This window comes from Narcine bancroftii, chromosome 7, assembly GCF_036971445.1.
Source record: "Narcine bancroftii isolate sNarBan1 chromosome 7, sNarBan1.hap1, whole genome shotgun sequence".
Lineage (NCBI taxonomy): Eukaryota > Metazoa > Chordata > Chondrichthyes > Torpediniformes > Narcinidae > Narcine > Narcine bancroftii.
Genome location: NC_091475.1, coordinates 174,131,645 through 174,154,040, shown reverse-complemented (window position 1 = coordinate 174,154,040; position 22,396 = coordinate 174,131,645). Strand labels below are relative to the sequence as shown.

The following is a 22,396-nucleotide window of genomic DNA, read 5'->3' as shown; positions in this document are numbered from 1 at the left end:
TCTTCCTGGTAAATCTCTTCTAGACCCTCCTAAAGCCTCTTCCTGCAATGGGGCAACAGAATTGAATACAATCATTTTCTGATCTAACTTGAGCTACAATGGTACAACTTGAGAAAGGATTGGAAGGCATAAAGCGACAAACAGAGAGAGGCAGTCATATAACTTACACAGAGGTAAACAGGATAGACTAATATTGTAGATGGAAGCCCCATGTTTGTGAAATGTCTTCAAATTCAAAGATAGAAAGTAAAAAGTAGGTTTTGTAGTGTATTTAAATTTTTTTGAGAATGGAGAGGAATTGACCAAAGTAATTTTGGGGATCACCTTGGTACAAGAACAACATTATCTCCATTATAAGTGGATAATCTTGAATGAACAAAAAGAGATATATAATAGAGATTATCTGCACTTATACAATGTGGGCTTGAATACAAGTGGCAGGATTAAAACATTTGCCAGGACTACTGAGACAAGTAGAGGAAAAGGTTAGGAATAGGACCCCAGACAAATAAATTTATCTTTTTTTAATATTTTATTTAATATTCCAGTCATACAGTAACTACAATTATAATAATACAGATAGCAAAAAAGAACAAAATTGATTACATACATGATGGTTTTCACCCAACCCAAAAACCCCTCCCTCCCACCCATCCACCACCTCAAAAAAATATACAAACTGAAAAAAAAGTTTATACATATGAAAAGAAAAGGAGAGAAAAAAAGATCTTTGAATTGCAGAGAGCGATGTTGTCCAGTACAAATCATCAGTTCTAACATAAACATACAGAGGAGAATCCCGCAGAACTAGAGGGATAAGAAGGATATCATTACAAATTTAATCCCATTATTTGAGTGTATTGGTGCCAAATTTGTAAAAACAGAATATTTCTTTCCTGAATTAAGTAATATTTTCTAAAGGAATACAACTTTGAATTACAGCATGCCACCTTGGCATAGTTAAAGATGCATCCAATTTCCAAGTAATTGTAATACATTTTTTTTGCTACCGATAATGCTAATTTAATAAATTCCAATTGATAAATTGGAAGTTTCAATTTAAGACTTGTACCTTCAATATTTCCTAATAAAAATAAATCAGGACTTAGCGAAAAAACAATTTCTGTAACTTGTACCAAAAAGTTACACAAAGCCACCCAAAAAGGTCTCACATTGGGACAAGACCACGTTGAATGTATGAAAGATCCTACATTCTTACCACTTAAAACATTGATCTGATAAATCTGATTTCAATCTATTCATTTTCTGTGGTGTAAGATAGAATTGATGTAAAAAATTGTATTGAACAAATCTATATCTTACATTGATAGTATTAGACATACAATCCCTACATAAATTTCCCCACATTTGCTGATCTATTATAATATTCCAGTCTGTTTCCAATATCTGTCTAGATCCATGCAATCCTAGTTTAAGAGTTCCTGCTTTTAATAATGAATATCTCAAAGAAGTAAATTTTTTAAACAATCCCACTCCTGATAAGTTCTACCTCAGTACAGTGAGACAGAAATGTTGTTGATCCTAATTTATCCCTCAAATATGCTCTTAACTGAAAATAACAAATTAAGAGTATCTTGTGGTATAGCATATTTATTTCTCAAATGACATTATTGACCTCTCATAAAAATTTTCTACATCACCAATCCCTTTACAGTACCATATATTTCAGAACTAATTGTCTCTTGAAAAAACTAAAAGAGGATTAATCAATGCCATTTTAGGTAATATCATGATTTATTTTATTCCAAACATTAAGCAAATGTTTCAATAATGGTGTCTTTTTATCAGCAACCAACAATTTTGATTCCCACTTATATATAAACTCATCTACTTTCTTCTCTCCTATTTTAGTCTGTTCTATATTAACCCATGCCAGTTTTTTTTTATTTTCAAAAAGAGGCAAGGAATCTCATCTGTGCCGCTCGATAAATAATTTCTAAAATTAGGAAGTAGTAAACTTCCCAATTAGTATTTCCACGTTAGCTTCTCTATAGAAACTCTTGCCATTTTACCTTACCACAAGTCAATTTATCTGATTGAGGAGAAACAATGACACAATCCAGCCTAAATATGAAAACTGCAACACATACACAGATGTTAAGAGAAGGTAAATCTTTGAGAAGGTACATGTGTGTCAACAACTAAAGAAGCAGAGATAAAAATAAAAGCAGGAGCTAGTGGCTGTCAGGAAGAAGACAACTGTGATATTTAAAGACAAACTAGAGAATAGAAATGAATATAGTACTCATTATATAGAAAACAGAAATGTAGACAAAAATGTACTCAACAGAACAGCTGAGAGCACCAACACAAGGACAATTGGTCTCTGAAGTATAAGGATGAGAAAAGAAGTTATTTACATGGAAGATTAGAATTTCTCCTAGTAGAGTGTACTTCATTAAGTGTTCAAAATATAACGTTCTCTACATTGGAGAAACCAAATGGTTTTTGGAGCTCCGTCATTCAGTCTGCAGAAGACATTGTGTGTTCTGGTTGCATCGCAGTTTGATTCATCATTCCACACCTACATCAGCATTTGCATCTGTGACTTTCTACGTAGCTACCACAAGGCCCAACACAAGATCAAGAAACAACACCTTCTGTTTGTTGCAGCCTATAACTAAATATTTTTTTAATTGGTTTGCATGAGACATCCTGATATTTATCTGTCATCCTTTTTCTTTTATTTGTATAGACGAGGCTGCTGGGCATGTCCCAGTCAGCCACACTCTACAACATTATACAGACCATACAACTTTAGCAAACTAGCCCTCGCCCAACTTCCCTTCCACATAGAACCTAAGAGCATACAGCACAGAAACAGGCCACTATGGCCCTTCTAGTCTGTGCTGAACCATTATTTTGTCTAGTCCCATGGACCTGCACCCAGTCCATAGGCCTCCATACCTATTCCATCCATGTACCTGTCCAAATTCCTCTTAAATGTTAAAATTGAGCCTGCATTCACCACTTCAGCTGGCAGCTCATTCCACACTCCAACCACTCTCTGTGTGAAGAAGTTCCCCCTCATCTTCCCCCTAAACTTTTCCCCTTTCATTCTTAATCCATGTCCTTTGGTTTGTACCTCACCTACCCTCAGTGGAAAAAGCCTATTTATATTTACTCTATCACATCTCCCCTCATTCTTCTACACACTAGGGAATAAAGTCCTTTCCCTGTAACTCTGTTCCTGAAGTCCCAGTAACATCCTAGTAAATATTCTCTGCACTCTTTCAATCTTATTGATATTTTTCCTACAATTAGGTGACCAAACCTGCACACAATACTCTGTATTTGGCTTCATTAATTCTTATACAACTTTACCATAACATTCTAACTCCTATATTCAATACTTTGATTTATTAAGGCCAAATGCCAAAGGCTCTCTTTATAACCCTATCCACCGGTAATGCCACTTTCAGGGAATTATATATCTGTATTCCCAGATCTCTCTGTTCTACTGTACTCCTCAGTACCCTACCATTTACCATGTATGTCCTTTCTTGGTTTGTCTTTCCAAAATGCAATACCTCACACTTGTCTGTATTACGTTCCATCTGCCATTTTTCAGCCTGTTTTTCCAACTGGTCCAGATCCCTCTGCAAGCTTCACTGTCTACAAAGCCTCCAATCTTATTGTCATCTGCAAACTTGCTGATCCAATTGACCACATTATCATCTAGATCATTGATATAGATGACAAGCAACAATGATCCCAGCACTGATCCCTGAGGCACACCACTAGTCAGAGGCCTCTAATCTGAGAAGCAATCATCCAACACTACTCTCTGGCTTCTCCCATCCCCCCCCCCCCCCCCATTGTCAAATCCAACTCACTACTTCACCATGTATACCTAGTGTCTGAACATTCCTGACTAACCTCCATTGCAAGACCTTGTCAAAGGCCATAATATGGTCCACGTAAACAACATCCACAACCTTTCCTTTGTCAACTTATCTGTTAACCTCCTCAAAAAACTCTACATGATTGGTTATATTCAACCTGTCATGCACAAAGCCAAGTTGACTATCCCTGTCTATCCAAACAATTGTATATCCGATCTCTTAGAACACCTTCCAATAATTTACCTACTACTCACATCAAGCTCACTGGTCTATAATTTCCAGAGTTACTTTTGGACCTTTTTTTAAACAACAGAACAATGTGAGCTACCCTCCAATGCTCTGGTGCCATACCCGTGGAGAAGGACATTTTAAATGTTTCTGCCAGAGTCCCTGAAATTTCTTCACTAGCCTCCTTCAAGGTCCAAGGAAATATCTTGTCAGGCCCTGGGGATTTATCCACCCTTATTTACTTTAAGACAGCAAGCACTTCCTCCTCTTTAATCTGCATAGGTTCCATGATCTCACTACTTGCTTTTCTTACTTCTCACAACTCAGTCCTCTTTTCCTGAATGAATTTTGATGGAAAAAAAAACATACAAGGCCTCTCCCATTTCTTTTGACTCCATACAAAGCCAACAACTCTAATCTTCAAGGGGACCATTTTTGTCCCTTACTATCCTTTTTCTCAATATACCTGTAGAAACCCTTAGGATTTTCCTTCTCATTATCTGTCAAAGTAAACTCGTGTCTTTCTTTAGTTTTCCTGATTTCTTTCTTGAGGTTTTTCTTGCATTTTTATACTCCATGTTGCCTATACCTGTTAGGCACCTCTCTCTTCTCTGAGCCAAATCCCCAATATCCCTCGAAAACCAAAGATTTTTTAAAAAATTTTAATAGTTTTTTAAAACCAAACTATGCATTCTAACCTTGCCTTTGATCCTAAGGAACATACAAATCTTGTTCTCTCAAAATTTCACCTTTCTTTCTTTCTTTCTTGGTTCTGGTGAAAGGTTCTGGACCTGAAAGGTTAGCTGTTTTTCTTTATAAGAAGCTTTGAATTTTCCCAGTATTTTCTGTATTTATTTACATGGAAGACTTCAAACAAATATAACCTGGAGAAACCCAGATCATGTTTATAATCTATGATTAGTTCTTGGCATGGTCCATCGACTTTTAAACTGCAAGGTAAGCCTCCCTGGAAATAAGGTGTGGTAGCACTGAAAAATGGATGCCTGGCAACATTAATAATGAATTACTATCTATAATTAGTATAGATAATGGGACACCAGGACATAAAAATATATCACTTCTGGTATCACAGGCCATCGATAAATAATCAAAAAATCATGAAAATTTAGGCATGCAAGCAGGCCACCTCTCGTCAGTTTAAATGCTCTCCAGACTAATCCCACTCGATCCGATACCTTGTAAGCTTCTATACATAAATCGATTTTAAATATAGTCTGAGTTACTATCTCTTCCATTCTTTCAGATCCTCATTATTCTTCTCCACTCTACCAATTATTTTAATTTCCATGATCACTGCTCTCTGTTTAAGAAAATAGGTCCTTCCTGTCCATTCTAACTACATTCCTTAATTTTAAACTTTTAAATGAAATCCCCATTAACATTTTTACGTTCCAAACAAAATAAAGTCAATCCAGTCTTTAAGCATATTTCCATCTTTAACAATGTCCTTGTAAATTTCCTCAATACTTTCTTTTACATAATCACATCCTTTTGTAAAGTACTGACCATGATTTTACTCACATTTTACACGCTTCTAGCATTACATCATTGTTGTTATATTTTGTAACGCAATGTAAAAATTGCTTTGAGCTATTTTCTGAAATACTTTAATTCTTTGCACTATTGAACGATAGTGATTTTCAAATTATAGTTTCTCATGACCTGAAAACTATAAATAGCTAAAACCAGCAGGCTGTACAACTGTGACAAATAGCTTGGAAGAGATTCTACAGTAAGAGATCAATGCAATTTAGAGTTTTAATACTGAGCATGCAGATTAATTCCATTCTCATTTCTAAAACAATAACATATTCTGAAGCAAGGAACTAGATAAAAGACAAAGAAATGCAATGATGGTGAGAAGATCATTTAGAAATTAGATACCCTTGAACTATCCTACAATGCATTACTTAAATCTACCATCAAATTCTCAATTGGTAACGAAGCAGTCTAAAATATTTTAAGACCATAAGCAATGCTACTCAAATTTATGTACTGCATTTCTGGAATGCTGAAAAGACAACTCAAAAGTTACTTTGTTTTTGCTGCATATGTTTTGACAGACAATAGTAACATCTCTGGAGAAGGGAGATGGGCTAAGATGTGAAAAAATTGCTTGAATCCTTTGATCCTAAGGAACATACAAATCTTGTTCTCTCAAAATGTCACCTTTCTTTCTTTCTTTCTTGGTTCTGGTGAAAGGTTCTGGACCTGAAAGGTTAGCTGTTTTTCTTTCTAAGAACCTTTGAATTTTCCCAGTATCCATTTGGAATATAACACTGTATATGCTAAATACCACAATTTTAAGCTGATATCATCATCTGCAGTGTTCTGTCATTGTATTGGTGTTTGCTGACAAACTTCAAGACAACTTGTGCTACCAGGACAGTCATCCAAGATGTTCAAATGGTCTTGCAATATTCAGGATTTTGCCTCTAAAGCAGAGGATTGAATTACAGGAATTAAAAAATGTCAGAGAATCTATTAAACTTTTTGGCACAGAGAAAGAGAGTGGAAAGAGAAAATAGATAGAGGTTGATCTGCAATGCAAGAATGGGAAAGATTAACCTGCAATGCAGACACCAACATTTAATCCAAAGACTGGCACAGATGACTAACCTTTAATCTTGGGATGGGATATTACTGAATGTAATTACCGTAGACTGTCATCCTAAGAAGTGGAGCAAAGTAGTGATTGCGCAAAATAAAGATAACATTTGTTTAAGAGGGGGTAGGGGATAGTATTTTTTATGACAAGTTTTAAAGTTAGTTGCCAAGTATTTTTTTAATTAAATACATTAAGGGCAAGGAGGGAGCAACAAAACTCATTAAATTGGCTGCTATTTATTTACTATTTATTTCTTGATACATGGGAAAACATTTCTTCCACCATTACGTTGGTATTCAATTGTCTTTTTTTTCCTCATGTCTGTCATTTTTTTTATGAATTTGAGCTTGGCACATTAATGTTATCCTTTTGTGGGACTGTGCTCAAACCTACTGAAGGTCCATTAGAGAAAACAGGAGATGTATAGTGTAAAGGAAAAAGGGATACCCTTTTGAGAGGACCAAGTGATAATGCCAGAAGAGAAATGACCATGTGAAGGAATAGAGTAATATGATTGACATGGAGATTCACTATCTTTAGAAAATGGTCAAAAGTCCTGGATGAGAAAGACTATGAGAAACTTACAACAGACTGCAGATCTGGGGTCTGGAGCAACAATCTACCGGGGGCACACAGCAGGTCGAGCAACATTAGTGGGATAAAAACAATTGTTAATATTTAGGTCCAGTCCCTTCATCAAGGCAGAGACTGGAAAGGAGAGATAGTTTTTATAATGAGGACAGAGTGAGAGGGATAATACCATGGCCAATGGGAGATTGGTGAAAAGATGATGGACATAGGCAGTTCACTAGCAGATGCCAGACAAAGGGAGAAGTGCTGGATTAAGGTTTTGCGAGGCCTGTAGCATTTATTTTAAAGGGGCCTTAAATTATGCCTGTTGGTGTATGCGTGGTGAGGGAGAAGTGTGACTGCGCTGTTTCTGACGCTGACCCTGCATGTGTGTTTTGGTAAATTTCAAATAGTCTTAATTATTCTCAACAAAATGATGCTAGCTTTCGTAGATCACTATATATTCAGTGATTACCAGTGGTGTATGGCTATGGCAAGCACTGAAATTGTGTGCCACCCCTCCTGTTAAAACTTACTTACACATTTTGCACTTACACTGAAATTACACCACCCCCCCCAACCCCCCAGGTTAAAACTTACATTTTGTTGAAACAAAATTTTCTTGCGGCATCTGGCTCAATGCTGAATCAATGGCCATCTTTGATACCCACAATCCCCCATGCAGCTGGCACTGCTCTGTGTTTCCCTGGCACTGGAAGAGCAGTGCCAACTGCATGGAGGATTACAGTAATAAAGACAGCCATTGCTCCCACATTAAGCCGCCTCTGTGAGCTGCCAGGGAGGTCCCGTAGTGTCCCGATCAAATGCCAGAACAATGTGGACAAACAGGACTAGGAGTGAGGCGGTTAGGCAAGGCAAAAATAGGTGCCCCCTTTAAGGTTAGCAATTTTAGCCAATTATCACCTTTAAATCAGGGTTATTGACATAGACTATCAGTGTGGTATCTCATAGCCGCTGCACAAAGATGAAAACGAAAATGTTTCTCTTAATTCATAGTACATAAATTCAGTGCCCTTGAAAATCTGAAGCTCATAGCTACTTTCGCTACTACATTAATTCGGCTCTGAAAGGGAGAGAGGCAAAAAATAGGTCAGATGGTGGAAGAGGACTCACACTGGGTGAAGTAGGTGATTAGAAGACAACTGCCAGTGCTGGAATTTGATACAAAAAGGTAACAATGGTGATATAATGAGAAACCAGATGGAACCAAAGGGGAGGGGGTACAATCCAATGGGAAAAATAGAAGGAAAAGAGGAAGGAACCAAAGGGAGAGGAAGATGAGTATTGGTGGGGAGATGGGTGGGAAATGGTTAAAAATAGAGTGGAGGGGAGGGGAAAGGGGAAAGAATAAAAGTTGTTTGGAAGAGAGGGAGGAAGCTCATTTCCAAAAAATGGGGGAAAAAAAATCACTGTTCATACCATTGATTTGGACTGTTGAGTAATAGCTGTTCCTCCAGTTTACATTGGGTCTCACCTGCAGTAAAAGGCCTAGGTTGGAGAGGGAATGGGAAGGGATGTTGAAATGACATGTTCAATGTGTATTTATTGTCATATACACAAGTACAATGTACAGAGGTACCAAAATTCTTATTTGTTCCAGCTGAGGACCAACAATATAAGTACAATTTAAATTACAAAGAGATAATAAATCTCAAAGGATAAATATATAAATCTTCACAGTTGCAACGAATACCTGTACAAGGAAAAAAGGAACATTTCAATAGTGCAGACAAATCTTTTGGTGGTCCTTGGTAGTTTATGGTTCTGATTAGGATAGTACAGAAATATTCAAGAGATTGATGTGCAGTTTTTAACCTGAAGACAACAACAGGAAGTGACTGTGTCCAGGGTAATGGGGATCCATTATGATATTGGCAGCCCTCACATACATGCTTTCAATGGATGGGAGGTTGGTGCCTGCATTGGGCGGCCATGTTTAATACTATCTTCAGCCTTCTGGTTTCCTGGGAACTCAAATTGCAAAAGTAGACCATGATGCAACCAGTTAGTATTCTTTCCACAGATGTTTGGTGAAGTATTTGATGTCATGTCAAATGTCCTCAGACATCTGAGAAAGTTGAGGCATTGGTGTACCTTTTTCATGGTTGCTTTGATGTGCTGTCTCTAATATGTAGACTCCCAGCAACATGAAGGTACAAACTCTCTCCACGGTCATCCCATCAATGTGGACATATTTCCCAATGTAAATGTTGAGGGGGTATGAGCAAGATTGAACTGTGTTGCTGGATTCCCTTGCTTATGAATTTTGGCCAGTCAATTTGGAACTTGAACATTTCTGTTCACATTTGCCACTTTTCCTGGGCAACCAATCAGTACATTTTCCTCAATGCATCTGTAGAAGCTTGATACAGCATTCGATGACATGAAGAATCCATTCAGAGTTCTTTAAAAGTAGAGGTATTAGTGTGCCTTCTTCACTGTTACCTCATAATGCTGGCTCCAGGAGAGGTCCTCCCATATGTAGACTCCCAGGAACTTAAATGTACCAACCATCTCCGCCATTATCCTGTTAATGAAAACCTTGGTCTCCCCTTCCTAAAGTCCACAATCATCTCCTTGGTCCTGTTGACACTGAGAGGAAGATTGTGGTTCTGGCACCATCTAACCAGATTGACACATTTCTTGTTACTCAGTCAACAATGGTGGTGTCATCAGCAAATTTACAATTGCTTTTGAGCTAAATGATTGCACAATCATTCGTGTGGAAGGAGCTGAGCAGGGGACGAAGCACACAGCTTTGAGGTGGCTCTGTGTTGATGGACAGTGAGGAGGAAGAGTGCTGCCAATCCTCGCTGAGTGGGGTCTGCCAAGGAGGAAATAGAGTTACAGAAGGATGAACAGAGTGCCAGATCTCAGAGTTTGATTATTAGTTTAGCTGGGATAATGTTGTTAAATGTCAATGTATGTGTGTTTGTAGTCCAGGTGATCTAGCTCAGAGTGGAGGCCAGTGAGATGGCATCTGCTGTTGACCTGTTGAAAATTGAAGTAGGTCCAGGTCCTTCATGAGACAGGAGTTTATTTGCTCCATAACCAACCTCTCAAAACACTTCATCATGGCAGATGTAGGTGTCACCTTTCAATAAACAATTGATGCAGGTCACATTCTTCTTGGGCATCGGTATTTGCAAGTGGGGAAAGCCATTATGCAAAGTACACAGATGCTCTTCAAAATGGATTATGTGGAAAATGGTGGCTATGATGGTGGAAATAATATACAAGAAACCCAAATTAAAAAAATAATAATTGGTAGACAACTGCAAGGGGTTAGAGGGACACAGCATCTTAGTGGTGTCCTATCGTACCTACAGTGTGTCAGGTTGTGACAATTAAATGAGAAGTTTTTAAAAAAATGCAGACATTGGAAATAGAAATTTTTTAAAAAAACACAATACTGGAAGGTCAAGAAATAGGGGAAAAGAATTTTGGCAATGTAATTTCTTTTCGTGATCTGAAATATAAACTGTTTCTTTCTCCACAGATGCTACCTGACCTGTTGCATATATACAGCATTTTCTGACTTATAACCAAGAATTCAGTTCCATGGATTTTGCTGTTAATGTGGCACTGGGATTGTAGAATTTTGTATCTAATACCTTTGTTATCTTTATGTTATTTGCAATCTGACTGTATCAGAGTTTCACTAAAGCGTGAGAGTACATTTGCTTGGTGAAAAATATAAAAAGTTCCATTTTTATCTATATTAGTACATGATATATAATCCTCTGACAATTTTAAGATACACTGAACATTCAACAAAAGACACTGAATTTGTGTTGGTAAAAAAAATTAAAAGAGCACTTGCCTAGAGATCTGCCAGTTAACTGCAGCATAGAAGCCAGCACATTCCTGACCTTCACGCTTGTTCATTGCAGTGCAGAAGCTGGGAATAAACTTAAAATCATGTGCTGATGCATCAGTCACCCAGCTCTGCCATTGGACTCAGCCCTGTGTCCAATGACCTGACCCAAAGGTTAACTGGCAAATGTAATTGAACTCATTCATTTGAGTGGTGCAGCAGCATTGATTGAAAGCTGTTTTTCATATTTTTGGTTGTTGTAAGAAGGTATGAAAATAAGAGAATAGGCCATTTACCTAATCAATAGATACTATCTGTCCAGGCATTAATTCCTCCTTTATACCAGTTAACAAAAGCCCTGAGATCACCAATAATTTATGCATATATCCATCCCCCATCTTAATATCTCCAATAATCTTTCCTCCATAACCCCCAAATATAGAGAATTCACAAGATTTACCTCCATCTTCTCGCAAAAGGTGGAGAATCTCCAGAATTAGTCAATTAATTTCTAGCACTTCAGCATTTTATGTAAATATACTGGTTTTAATTATATCACTCTTTCTAAACTGATATTAAGTAACTCTGATTAACTGCAAGCTATGAAATGGCCATCAGAAAGTTCTAATGACAGGGCCTCGTGATTCATTACAATTAAGACCATAATGCTTTAAGCACTAAACAAAAATCTAATATAGAAGCATCAAGTTGCTTAATAGCACCAACAAAGTACTTCTAATGAAGTGAAATCTACCATTGCCATAAATTTCCCATTATATAAAATCTGCTTCTTATAAAAAGGTTCATTGCGTGATGGAACAGAGAACTAATGAATCAATTCATGAAGCAAAGTATAAACATTGATAGATTTATACACATACACACAAAAAGGACTCAATGAATGTATATACAGATATAGAACAAAAAAAATCCTTAAAATACACATTAAGCCTGGAAATAACCCCTCCATATCTTAAGGGAAAGGAAAGAAACAGTGGAGAGAGGGGGAGAAAAATGAAAAGAGGAAAGAGCTGGCATCAACATTTTAAAAAGAAATTTAAATATTAAATTAATGATAAGGGATGAAAATTATCTATAAAACATTTAATAAGTAGTCTAAACTATCCAGGGATTTAAATAATTCAAATAAAACTGCCAATTATCTATGAACATGTTATATTCATTTCTAAGATGATGTAATTTTCTCCAGGAATATACAACTTTGTATTTCCATATTCCAACGATCAATATGTAAGAGGGAATTAAATCCAAAATTAACTGAAGCCTTATCACAATGGAGAAATTGAAGGATGGAAAACTACTTAGGAAGTCATCTATGGACAGTGTTCCTACTATTTCTACAAGAGAGCTAGACAAGCATTCTGCCTACTGCCAACTCAATCCAAACTCCTAAAGCACAATCATCTCGGCATGAACTCAACAGGATAAAGAGAAGAAATTAGGTCTGAAAATGGGACTGATTTAAAAACAGTTTATTCTACTTCTATGTACCTCAAAATACTTACCCTAACTACAGTTCCCTGAGAGGAGCAAAGAGAATTAGCCCATGTAAGGCATGAGCTACTCGTCAGGTATCCCTAGCTAAAATGTTATTTTATGCCATTTTCTAATATTGTTTCCATGCCTAAATTGGGTGCAGCATTTGTAATTACACCAGACAGGAAAGGTTCTGGCATGGAATGTATAGTAATAAGAACAGGGGATGAGTGGAAATGTAATGCAACAAAAACACTGGCCATTTTCACGACAATATCTATATTTTGATCATTCCATCTCCTACTGAGATAGAGTTACAGTACTTAATGCTGGCACCATTACATAACTCATAGCCAGTGCATACACATTTTGTAGGCCAATGTGAAATTTAAGCAAAACACGATCTGCCGGAGGAATTCAGCAGATCGAACTGCATTAGTGGGAGCAAAAGGCAGGGTCCCTTCATCGATACTCAAATATGAAATGCAAGCACTTCACTATCACTTTCCAATTTTGGGACCACAAGATGACATGCTCTTATTTTCTCTTGCACAACTTATGTAAGTAATCACTAATAACAACTAGCCCACTACTTCAAAATAAAATTTCCAAATGTGTTAATAGCCTAGTCATAAGGCACTTCATTTTAAATGTACATGGTGGGAGGAGTTGTCTGAATGTAATGTCTGTCAGCTGCTGAAACAAAGATTTGGGTTTGTTTTATATTAAGTTGCTGTACTGGGTCTTAGAGGTTACTCTAAATCATATGGCTAAGAAGCAGTTCAGCTTCACAAATAAAGTGTTGGATCAAATAGCAGAGAGTACCAGCAAGGTAAATTCCTGATAAAGTACCTTTAGGTTAGAGCAAGATTCTCAGTAGAAACTGTGTGCCCTATTGTCCTTTAGAGCAAAACTATTCAACTATAAAGATTTTAAAATCCAATACCTATATAAAAATGAAAAGGGGCTGATAAAAATCTATTTCAAATATTCTGAGAAAATATTTAATGTTTTTAAGTCTGCAGCATTTTAATTCCTCCCATGTGTTATGACTCACACCACTCGAGCTTATTCGTATACATTTGGAGGTTTAACGATGGTTAATAGTGGCTTAATAATGCACAATTATCATTATTTACAGGTTTGCCTTTCAACAAAGAAAAAAATTGAGACATTATTGAGTCCTGCTCATGCAAGTCATTTTCTTATCTCACAAATAAAATGATTTCAACTTATGGTACAAGCAGAAAAATATATTTGGAAAATATTATTTGGCTTTGATTAAAATGGTAATCAGATATGCCACCTTTAACATTCTAAACGGAGAAATGCCAAATAAAGAAATATAAAATGTAGAGGCTATATGTCATAACTTCATGGAAGCTGACACATGATGCATTCATGGAAAAACAGCTGTTCTGAATTCTGTGAAAGGTGACACATAAATCTTTGCAGAATTTCAGGTTCCAAGGTTGAGTGGAGGTCAATTAGATGACAATGAATGAGAAATAAGTTGGAAGACTGTGTAGTGATCATAATTTAATTTTGAGCTGTGAACTAAAACTTTCAGTAGACCCTGACTTAACTGTTCTAGCAGGGGCAGCTTCATCCAAACTGTACCTCCCCAGGAAGGAAGTTCCTGTTCCTAATCAGAATTCAACAAGCTACATTGGAGTATAGAACAGGATCCATCATTTTGTGAATTCCTTCCACCAATCTCACGAGGGCTCCCTATGCAGTCATACTGCAGAATTTCCAATTGGCAGAATATTGGAGGTTTGCATGATGCTGCATAAGTTGGAGCAGGGAGGTTAAAAATGTAAAATTGCTGCAGAAAAATCTGAAATGAAATTTCAAAATGCTGGAAATATTCTGCAAATCAAACAGCCTCTGTGGTGAGAGGCAGTTGATGATTTTTCATGAGAATATTTCTGCATCTTCAGTACAAAACACGAACTGTTTATCTCTCCCCAGATGCCCCCAATCTGCAGAATTTTTCATAAAAAGTACGGCACAGTGACAGGCCCTTTGGTCCACAATATCTGCAGTAAATACCATGCTAAAATAGCCTAAATCTCTTCTGTTTACACATGATCTATTTCAGTTATTTTCATTTCACAGTTCCAACATCCACAGTATTTAGGTTTTGTTATCCTGATTTTGTGCAGTTTTTGTTTCACTCATACTCAATAGTCAACCAAGAGTCAGAGAATCCAACTTGCAATTGCAATCAGAATCCATATTTAAAAACTAGGAGATGCCTGAAGTTGACCCAGTGACCAGGGTGATTGGTTTCTTGTTTCTAGCCTTACAACAATTTCTATACTCTAGAAGTATTGCAACAGCTGTAAGACTCTTGAGATGTGCTGATCAATGAAAGGTTTGTCAATTTGTGTCACAGAAAACGAGGACCATGAAACACTGGTACTTTTCTCACAACACTACCAAACATATTTTAATCGTGAACTTTGATGAAGGGTTGTTCATTACCAAGCCAGAAATATCTGGGATTATCCATTTTCAACTCAATGCTTTAAGCTTCATTATTTTCCAAAAAAAATCTTAGTCTTGCTCATCCACAGTTCCTTGAAAGTAGCAACACAAGTAGATATGATGGTAAAGAAGGTGTACACCATATTTGCCTTTATTGGTTGGGTATTGAGTATAAAAGTTAGCAATCGTGAAAGGACATTTGTGAGGCAAGGTATATTTTACACAGAATGGTGTGTGCCTGGTATGCACTCTCAGGAGAGGACATCATAGCAACATTAAGGAAGCATTAAGACAGGCACATAAATAGGCAGAGAATGGAGTGATATAGACCATCTGCAGGCAGATGGGATGAGCTTAAATTGGCACCATAGTCATCACAAACATCATGGGCCAAAGTGCCTGCTCTAGGTTCTAGTCTCATTCCCATCTCAAATAAATATTTAATTTTTCAGCGTATTCCCTGAAAAACAAGACCATTAAGCATGCTTGAATCTTAGGTATTTTAGGAAGGAAAATTAACCTTGTAAATGTGTTAAATAAAGTGATGCAACTCAGAATTCTTCATCTAAGAACTGTCCAAGTACGTTATAGTGCAGCCAACTCCTTGAAGTAGTGGGGTGGGGAACAGGAATATCTCCAGATTCACAATAGCTCTGGGCAAATGGTTGGGAAACATCTCTGGTGATGGATTACCTCAGCACTGAAGAAAGCCTAGAAGTCAGTTTGTGGCACCCAAAATAGCACAGGTAAAGTATTATTCAACCTCCCACACAAAATATTTAACATTATAAGAAAAATTATAGCACCCACTTTAGTGCTCAGTCTTGTTTGCCTTTAGAAGTGAGGTTTGTAATCAGCATTTGAGAGAATTAAAAAAAGCTTTTAGTTATTTGCACCAGTTTGCATCACTTGTTAATACTATAGGAAAGTTAAAGAAGAAAAGCGTGAAAATCCAAAGGCTAAACAAGGCTCCAAAACCAAAAGGCCCCTCAATTTCATCCGAGAAACAAGGTGTTTCTGCAAACATTGAAAGAGCTTGCAGTACAAGTGTAATTGTCTCTTTTCCTTAAAGTATTTGTGGTGTTCGTTAGATGATTGACATGCCATCTGGAGCGCCTGGCTTTGAGCACTTCTGGGTGATATTTTTTCAGCTGACACCTTGAGCTATTTGGTGTTCGGTTCCTTCAGAAGTTACAATGCAACCAAGCTCTTTCCGCACACTGTTCCAGCATGTCATGGAATTCTGTCCCGACATTGTGTATTTAGAACAGATAACAGAGACTTCTGTGTGGAAATATTAATGCCACACCTAATATATTAATAGTAAACATAGATTACGTGACTTTAAAAATGAAGTGAGCTCACAAAACGCCTGCGTCGTTTACCTTCAGTTATTGCATAAATGATGAATGACTTGGGGTGCGTCTAGTCTTTTTTGTTTCCATTTTTATACCATTGCTAGGACTAAATGTTATACTCAAAATGTAATTAAAGGTATCCAAAAGAGGATAAATCTAGTTCATTGAAAGAGTATGGACGAAAGATCAACGGGTAAGGAGAAAAAGAATATGCAATGCACACATTAGTACAAAGGTATTAAACCTGGAACGCCCCTATAATAAACCAATATCTCCCACGAGGTCCTAGTGCCAGGTCTTTCTCTATAACCTTGCACTAAATCCCTGTCAGCAAATACTAATGGAAAGGGGACTTGCAATGTTATTTAACATTGATGAAGGGTTGTTCATTTAACAGCTGTATATCCAAGGTTGGTTTAATGTATATCAACATATAATCTTAGAAACTAAGATTAGAACTTGATAGGCGTTCAATTAAATTGTCTTAATTGTAATTAAAGATATTACATTTATTCTGTACACGTCCATCTGCTGAACAGCTTTTGTATGCTGTAGTTTTGCTGACACAAAAGACACGCCCACATTTTCCAGTTATTGAATTTCCCAATGGAGTTCAATCTGGAAAGTGCTTTCAATCGAAGAACAAACGTTACATTAAACATTCAGCCTTAGACCTCTGAATAGCTTGCAGTCATAGCTCGAGGTACAACCTCAATAATCAGACGAGGCAGCAAAGAATATGCTGTGGCTACTGATGCACATCGAGCGAATGAAACCTTGCCGAGAAAAAGCTGCACGTTGCCAAACAAGAGCAGCCAACACCCTCCCCCCGCATATGTCTTTTAGGTAATAGATTCAGCAAACCGCAAATCTGCACGCTTAAAAGAGCAGTTCGTTCGAGAGTTTGTAGGCAGACTGATAAATAATTCTTTTGTAGAATGTGATTGTATTGCTAGTTAAATATTAAAGCAGTACCCCCAAATCCAATAAGCATCTAACATGATCAGGACCAAACTGCTTAATTTCAGGTTCAAGAAGTTTTTTTTTAAAAACTATCAGGCTCTTGAACCTCTTCATACTACCTTAACCCAGAGCATCAATTACCCTTAAACCACCAAAAGATTACTTCATAGTCTTGTTCTTGGTGTACCTTAGGTACCTATGTTTCTGCGGCAAGTAAGAATTTCCCTGCAGCTTTACATTGCACTTATGGAATGACAATAAACCCTCATCTCTAATTATAGGAAGAATGTTAGTTAAAGGAGGAGCATGAATATAGTAGCCTGGTGAATGAAACAGAAACAGACAATGATGTAACATAAGTTCGCTTGGTACTTCCATTTGGAAGCTTTGAAGTGGAAGATCACTTAGTCTGTTCCGAAGGCCACGCCACGCATGTTCATTGTGAAGCGCTTGACTGAATGTAATGGGTACACCATGAAACAGCAAATAGGAGGGCAACGTCATCCCACTCTCACCTGCCGCTTTCACGAGGGAGTTCAAGACAATAGTCCTCCAGTGTCCCCCAGCACTTCACATTCACATCCATGCTTTTTATTTGTTGACAACAACCTTCACCCTCTCCCTGGCCGATTGAAATGCAATCGCTCTAAATACAAGGCACTTGAGCGACATGTCACTGCAGTGCTCGCTAGATGACTGCTGGGAACGGTGACTTTCAGGTGCAGACTGCGAAGTTAAAGTTGACTGTGATGCCTCATGCTCAATTGCCAAAGGAACACAGTGGGAGAGTTTATTTTTGAATAATCAGTCCTATTCAAAATAGGATGAATTTAAATCCTGCACATGACCTGACGAAATGGAGGAGGTGGATGCCGCCCGCACAGGGGTACCTCTTCGACCTGCCCGAGCGCAGGCAGTGTCGGGTCTCGGTGCAAAGAGGGCACGGCATCACGAGGAACAAAGAGTCTCGAGTTTAACCGAGGGGAGGGAGGGGGAAATGGGTGGGGAGGGAGGGAGGGAGGGAGGGGGAAATGGGTGGGGAGGGAGGGAGGGAGGGGGAAATGGGTGGGGAGGGAGGGAGGGGGAAATGGGTGGGGAGGGAGGGAGGGGGAAATGGGTGGGGAGGGAGGGAGGGGGAAATGGGTAGGGAGGGGGAAATGGGTGGGGAGGGAGGGGGAAATGGGTGGGGAGGGAGGGAGGGAGGGAGGGGGAAATGGGTGGGGAGGGAGGGAGGGAGGGAGGGAGGGAGGGGGAAATGGGTGGGGAGGGAGGGAGGGAGGGAGGGAGGGAGGGGGAAATGGGTGGGGAGGGAGGGAGGGAGGGGGAAATGTGTGGGGAGGGAGGGAGGGAGGGAGGGGGAAATGGGTGGGGAGGGAGGGAGGGAGGGGGAAATGTGTGGGGAGGGAGGGAGGGAGGGAGGGGGAAATGGGTGGGGAGGGAGGGAGGGAGGGAGGGGGAAATGGGTGGGGAGGGAGGGAGGGAGGGGGAAATGGGTGGGGAGGGAGGGAGGGAGGGGGAAATGGGTGGGGAGGGAGGGAGGGAGGGAGGGAGGGAGGGAGGGGGAAATGGGTGGGGAGGGAGGGAGGGAGGGAGGGGGAAATGGGTGGGGAGGGAGGGAGGGAGGGAGGGGGAAATGGGTGGGGAGGGAGGGAGGGAGGGAGGGGGAAATGGGTGGGGAGGGAGGGAGGGAGGGAGGGGGAAATGGGTGGGGAGGGAGGGAGGGAGGGAGGGGGAAATGGGTGGGGAGGGAGGGAGGGGGAAATGGGTGGGGAGGGAGGGAGGGAGGGAGGGAGGGAGGGAGGGGGAAATGGGTGGGGAGGGAGGGAGGGAGGGAGGGGGAAATGGGTGGGGAGGGAAGGAGGGAGGGAGGGGGAAATGGGTGGGGAGGGAGGGAGGGGGAAATGGGTGGGGAGGGAGGGAGGGGGAAATGGGTGGGGAGGGAGGGAGGGAGGGAGGGAGGGAGGGAGGGGGAAATGGGTGGGGAGGGAGGGAGGGGGAAATGGGTGGGTGGGGAGGGAGGGAGGGGGAAATGGGTGGGGAGGGAGGGAGGGAGGGGGAAATGGGTGGGTGGGGAGGGAGGGAGGGGGAATAACCCCCGAAAAACAAACAGGAGCGAGATTTTTTAAAACGGGGCGCTTGGAAAAAGCATACAAGACAAAGGTTGCTGGTGTGTGGCTCCGTTCGGGGATATGAAGGGTGTTGGATGCTCGCTCCAGCGCAGGGAGCGACTTCCCATGTTCGGATTTTAATTGCGTCCGTTTCCTCACGCCCCAAAACAAATGCTTGCGGAAATGTTTTGTATGTTCTGGTTATATCTCGTCCCCTCCGCGCTAGACTCGATTAAATGGTTTTATTTTAATCCCGTGCGAGGGGTTGGAGTGGAGCTGGTCGTCATTGCAGCACTCCGCTGCACCCCTGCGCACACCTTGCTGCTTTGGCGAACACGCTTTCCCCGGCATAGAACTTGGTGGATGAAAGACCGCTTTCCTGGAACAGTGAAGCAGGTCTGGCGGCGGGCGTTAGGACCCGGCGGGCGAGTATTGCTCGCTCTCGAAATGTAGCAGTGCGGCCGCCGTACAGACACCTGCTGGAGGCGTGAACCCCGGGGCTGCAGGGTTGGTTCAAAACCTCGACAAATCTAGATTTAACCCGTAATTGATGGTTTTGATTCCTAAAATGGACGCCTTTTAACCAACAAAAAGAGAGGTGGGGGGGGGGAGATACCCTCGCGAGGTCACCACTCACACGTGGCCCAATTTACTCTGGCGCATTTCGACATTGAACGAGGAAGCGCTGATTAATAATGTATGGCGATGGGTTAAATAGGTCTCTCTCTCTCTCATCTCCCCAACAATCACCTCCACCAGTGAGTCATATGATTGCACCAATCCACTGCGTTGGCAATCTGTGTCCAACTTTGACGGCACACAACTCTCCATTATTATTCGACAGCCTCTTTGCAATCGCACAAACAAGGCAGCCAAACTAACAATACATATTAACATCTCGTTCCTTGTCTAACCCCTGAGTAAATGACATTGACATCGGATCCCACGCAGAAGGTCGGAGGGACAGGTAGATGGGCGGCCGAGAACACATATTCCAAAGCAAACACATCTTGGTTGTTATCCAATAGCAATGCACCCAAGTTAATGCTACAGCGTGGCTGTATCATTGCACCATTAGTCAGAATCTATTTTTCTATACACATACAAGTACGGGACCTACGTCCTATAACTTGACCATTTTTCGCAGCCTGACGTTTAGGAAAGTTATTGCTCTACATGTTAGCCAAGCAATTTTTTTTTCCGTGGGATCATCGCATAAACAGACGGAGGCGGATGTATTGATACGTTTAAAATTGTTTGCCATTAATGAGGGTCTGGAGGCCTAAATGAATGTGATGATCCTATCCTTTAGTCATGGCTGATATTCTTAGATCACGATATAGGAATCAAAATCCGTTCATACTCGCCACGCAGAGCCGTGCAGAATAAACTCTGGCATCTGGCACCATCGTGTCGAGGAGTAAAAAAAAATCATAAGATGGTTCATTTATGACCTGCTTTGTGTCTCTGCGACTTACCGAATCGGCTGTGATCTTGTCTGGTCCCCTGGATAGTTCCATTAGGAAAAATCTCTAAGTGAAAGCCAGTCCTGCAGTAGAGCTGTCTCCGTCTGAGGATTCCCTTTAAGTGGGACAGGTCCGTGACTGAGCCCCTGGTCAAACCCCCCTCGGACTGGCCGAGATGATCACTTAGGAGAACCGGATTATCCACCGGTAAAACGGGCACATTCCCAAAAGGTATTGCATCCTGGGCACCAAGATAGTTCCCAACTTCACCTAACGGAGCCATCAGTCGCCGCCGGCGATTCTGTTTCTGATAATAACAACACAAAACAAAACACAATAATAATATAGGTGTCAGCCCAAATTGCTCTCGTGTGGTTTTTTTTAGAAGGAATTGTTTTGACGTCAATCCATTAAAAGATATAGAAAAGTAATATGCTGATTTGGTTTAGGGCAGGTTCAAGGTCAATCACTGTAGTCTACGAAACCACCACTTTATACTCACACATTAACATACTGTTTTTAAATAATCCCAGGTCTAGCAGGCTGTTTGATCTTCAGGCGACCCTGCTGCATTGAGAACAAAAATTCGTAGTTTCTCCATTGGAAGAAGATAACGATGGTCATAGCAACTTAAAAACCGGCGTTATTGGATTTTTTTTGAGATGAACAAGGCTACGTCAGAATTTATGGATCTGACTCCAGAAAGGCATGCGCTGTTTTTACTCTATAAAAGACTGCATACATCAGCATGAATCCTTGAGAAAATAGAGATCGCACGTTGCTCGCTGAGGCAATCCAAAAACTTTGATCTTATTTTTTTTTCCCAAACGTCACCTTTTTATTATCCAAAGACTCGAGGGAGATCGGGAGAGTGTCTGAAGATTCAGGCGCTCGCCTTCATCAGCAGAAAGATCTGCAAGTCCAATGCTGGGTGCTGGCTGCTTTGAAACAGGTGTTCCTTACGCAGACCCCACTGTGAAATGTGTGTACTATCTGCGTCTGAACTATACTCCCCATAAAGCACGCAGAGTGGCGCAGAAAAGCAGGCATGGGTTGGGTTTAAGGTAGTCTTACCAACGACATATAGGCTCCTTCTCGGTCCTAGTGCCCATGGGTTACTTAAGAAATCAAATTACTTGAAAACGCATTGCGAGCCCTTTTAACTATATTGCACTGATATTTTCTTCTTTAATTTAAACTTTTCAAATCATCTTAGTTTTGCACCACTAAATTAACTATTTTATTCCTCGTATTTTATTTTATTTTTTTTAATTTTAATGAGGGATCGTTTTTGGTTTGGCTCTCGGAATGTAAGCAATGAGAATCAAAAGGAATTCCCAGATCGAGGTTACAAGGTTAGCCTCAATAATCTAAAGGACG

The 22,396-nt window shown here is 40.0% G+C and overlaps 1 protein-coding gene across 3 annotated transcripts in view; it reads right to left on the bottom strand.

Annotated features, from left to right (window-relative positions):
- LOC138739413 (fibroblast growth factor 9) overlaps positions 1–22,029 on the bottom strand; it is a 79,707-nt gene extending 57,678 nt beyond the window's left edge. For 2 of the 3 annotated variants that reach the window (XR_011342222.1, XM_069891397.1), the window contains exon 1: positions 21,029–22,029. Coding sequence is in view for 2 of the 3 variants with exons in the window: in XM_069891397.1 (XP_069747498.1) it covers positions 21,029–21,299 (271 nt within the window). In the remaining variant the exon portion in view is untranslated. The remainder of the gene's footprint in view (positions 1–21,028) is intronic. The other variant, XM_069891396.1, reaches the window with a different exon arrangement.
- Positions 22,030–22,396: the final 367 nt, after the last annotated feature.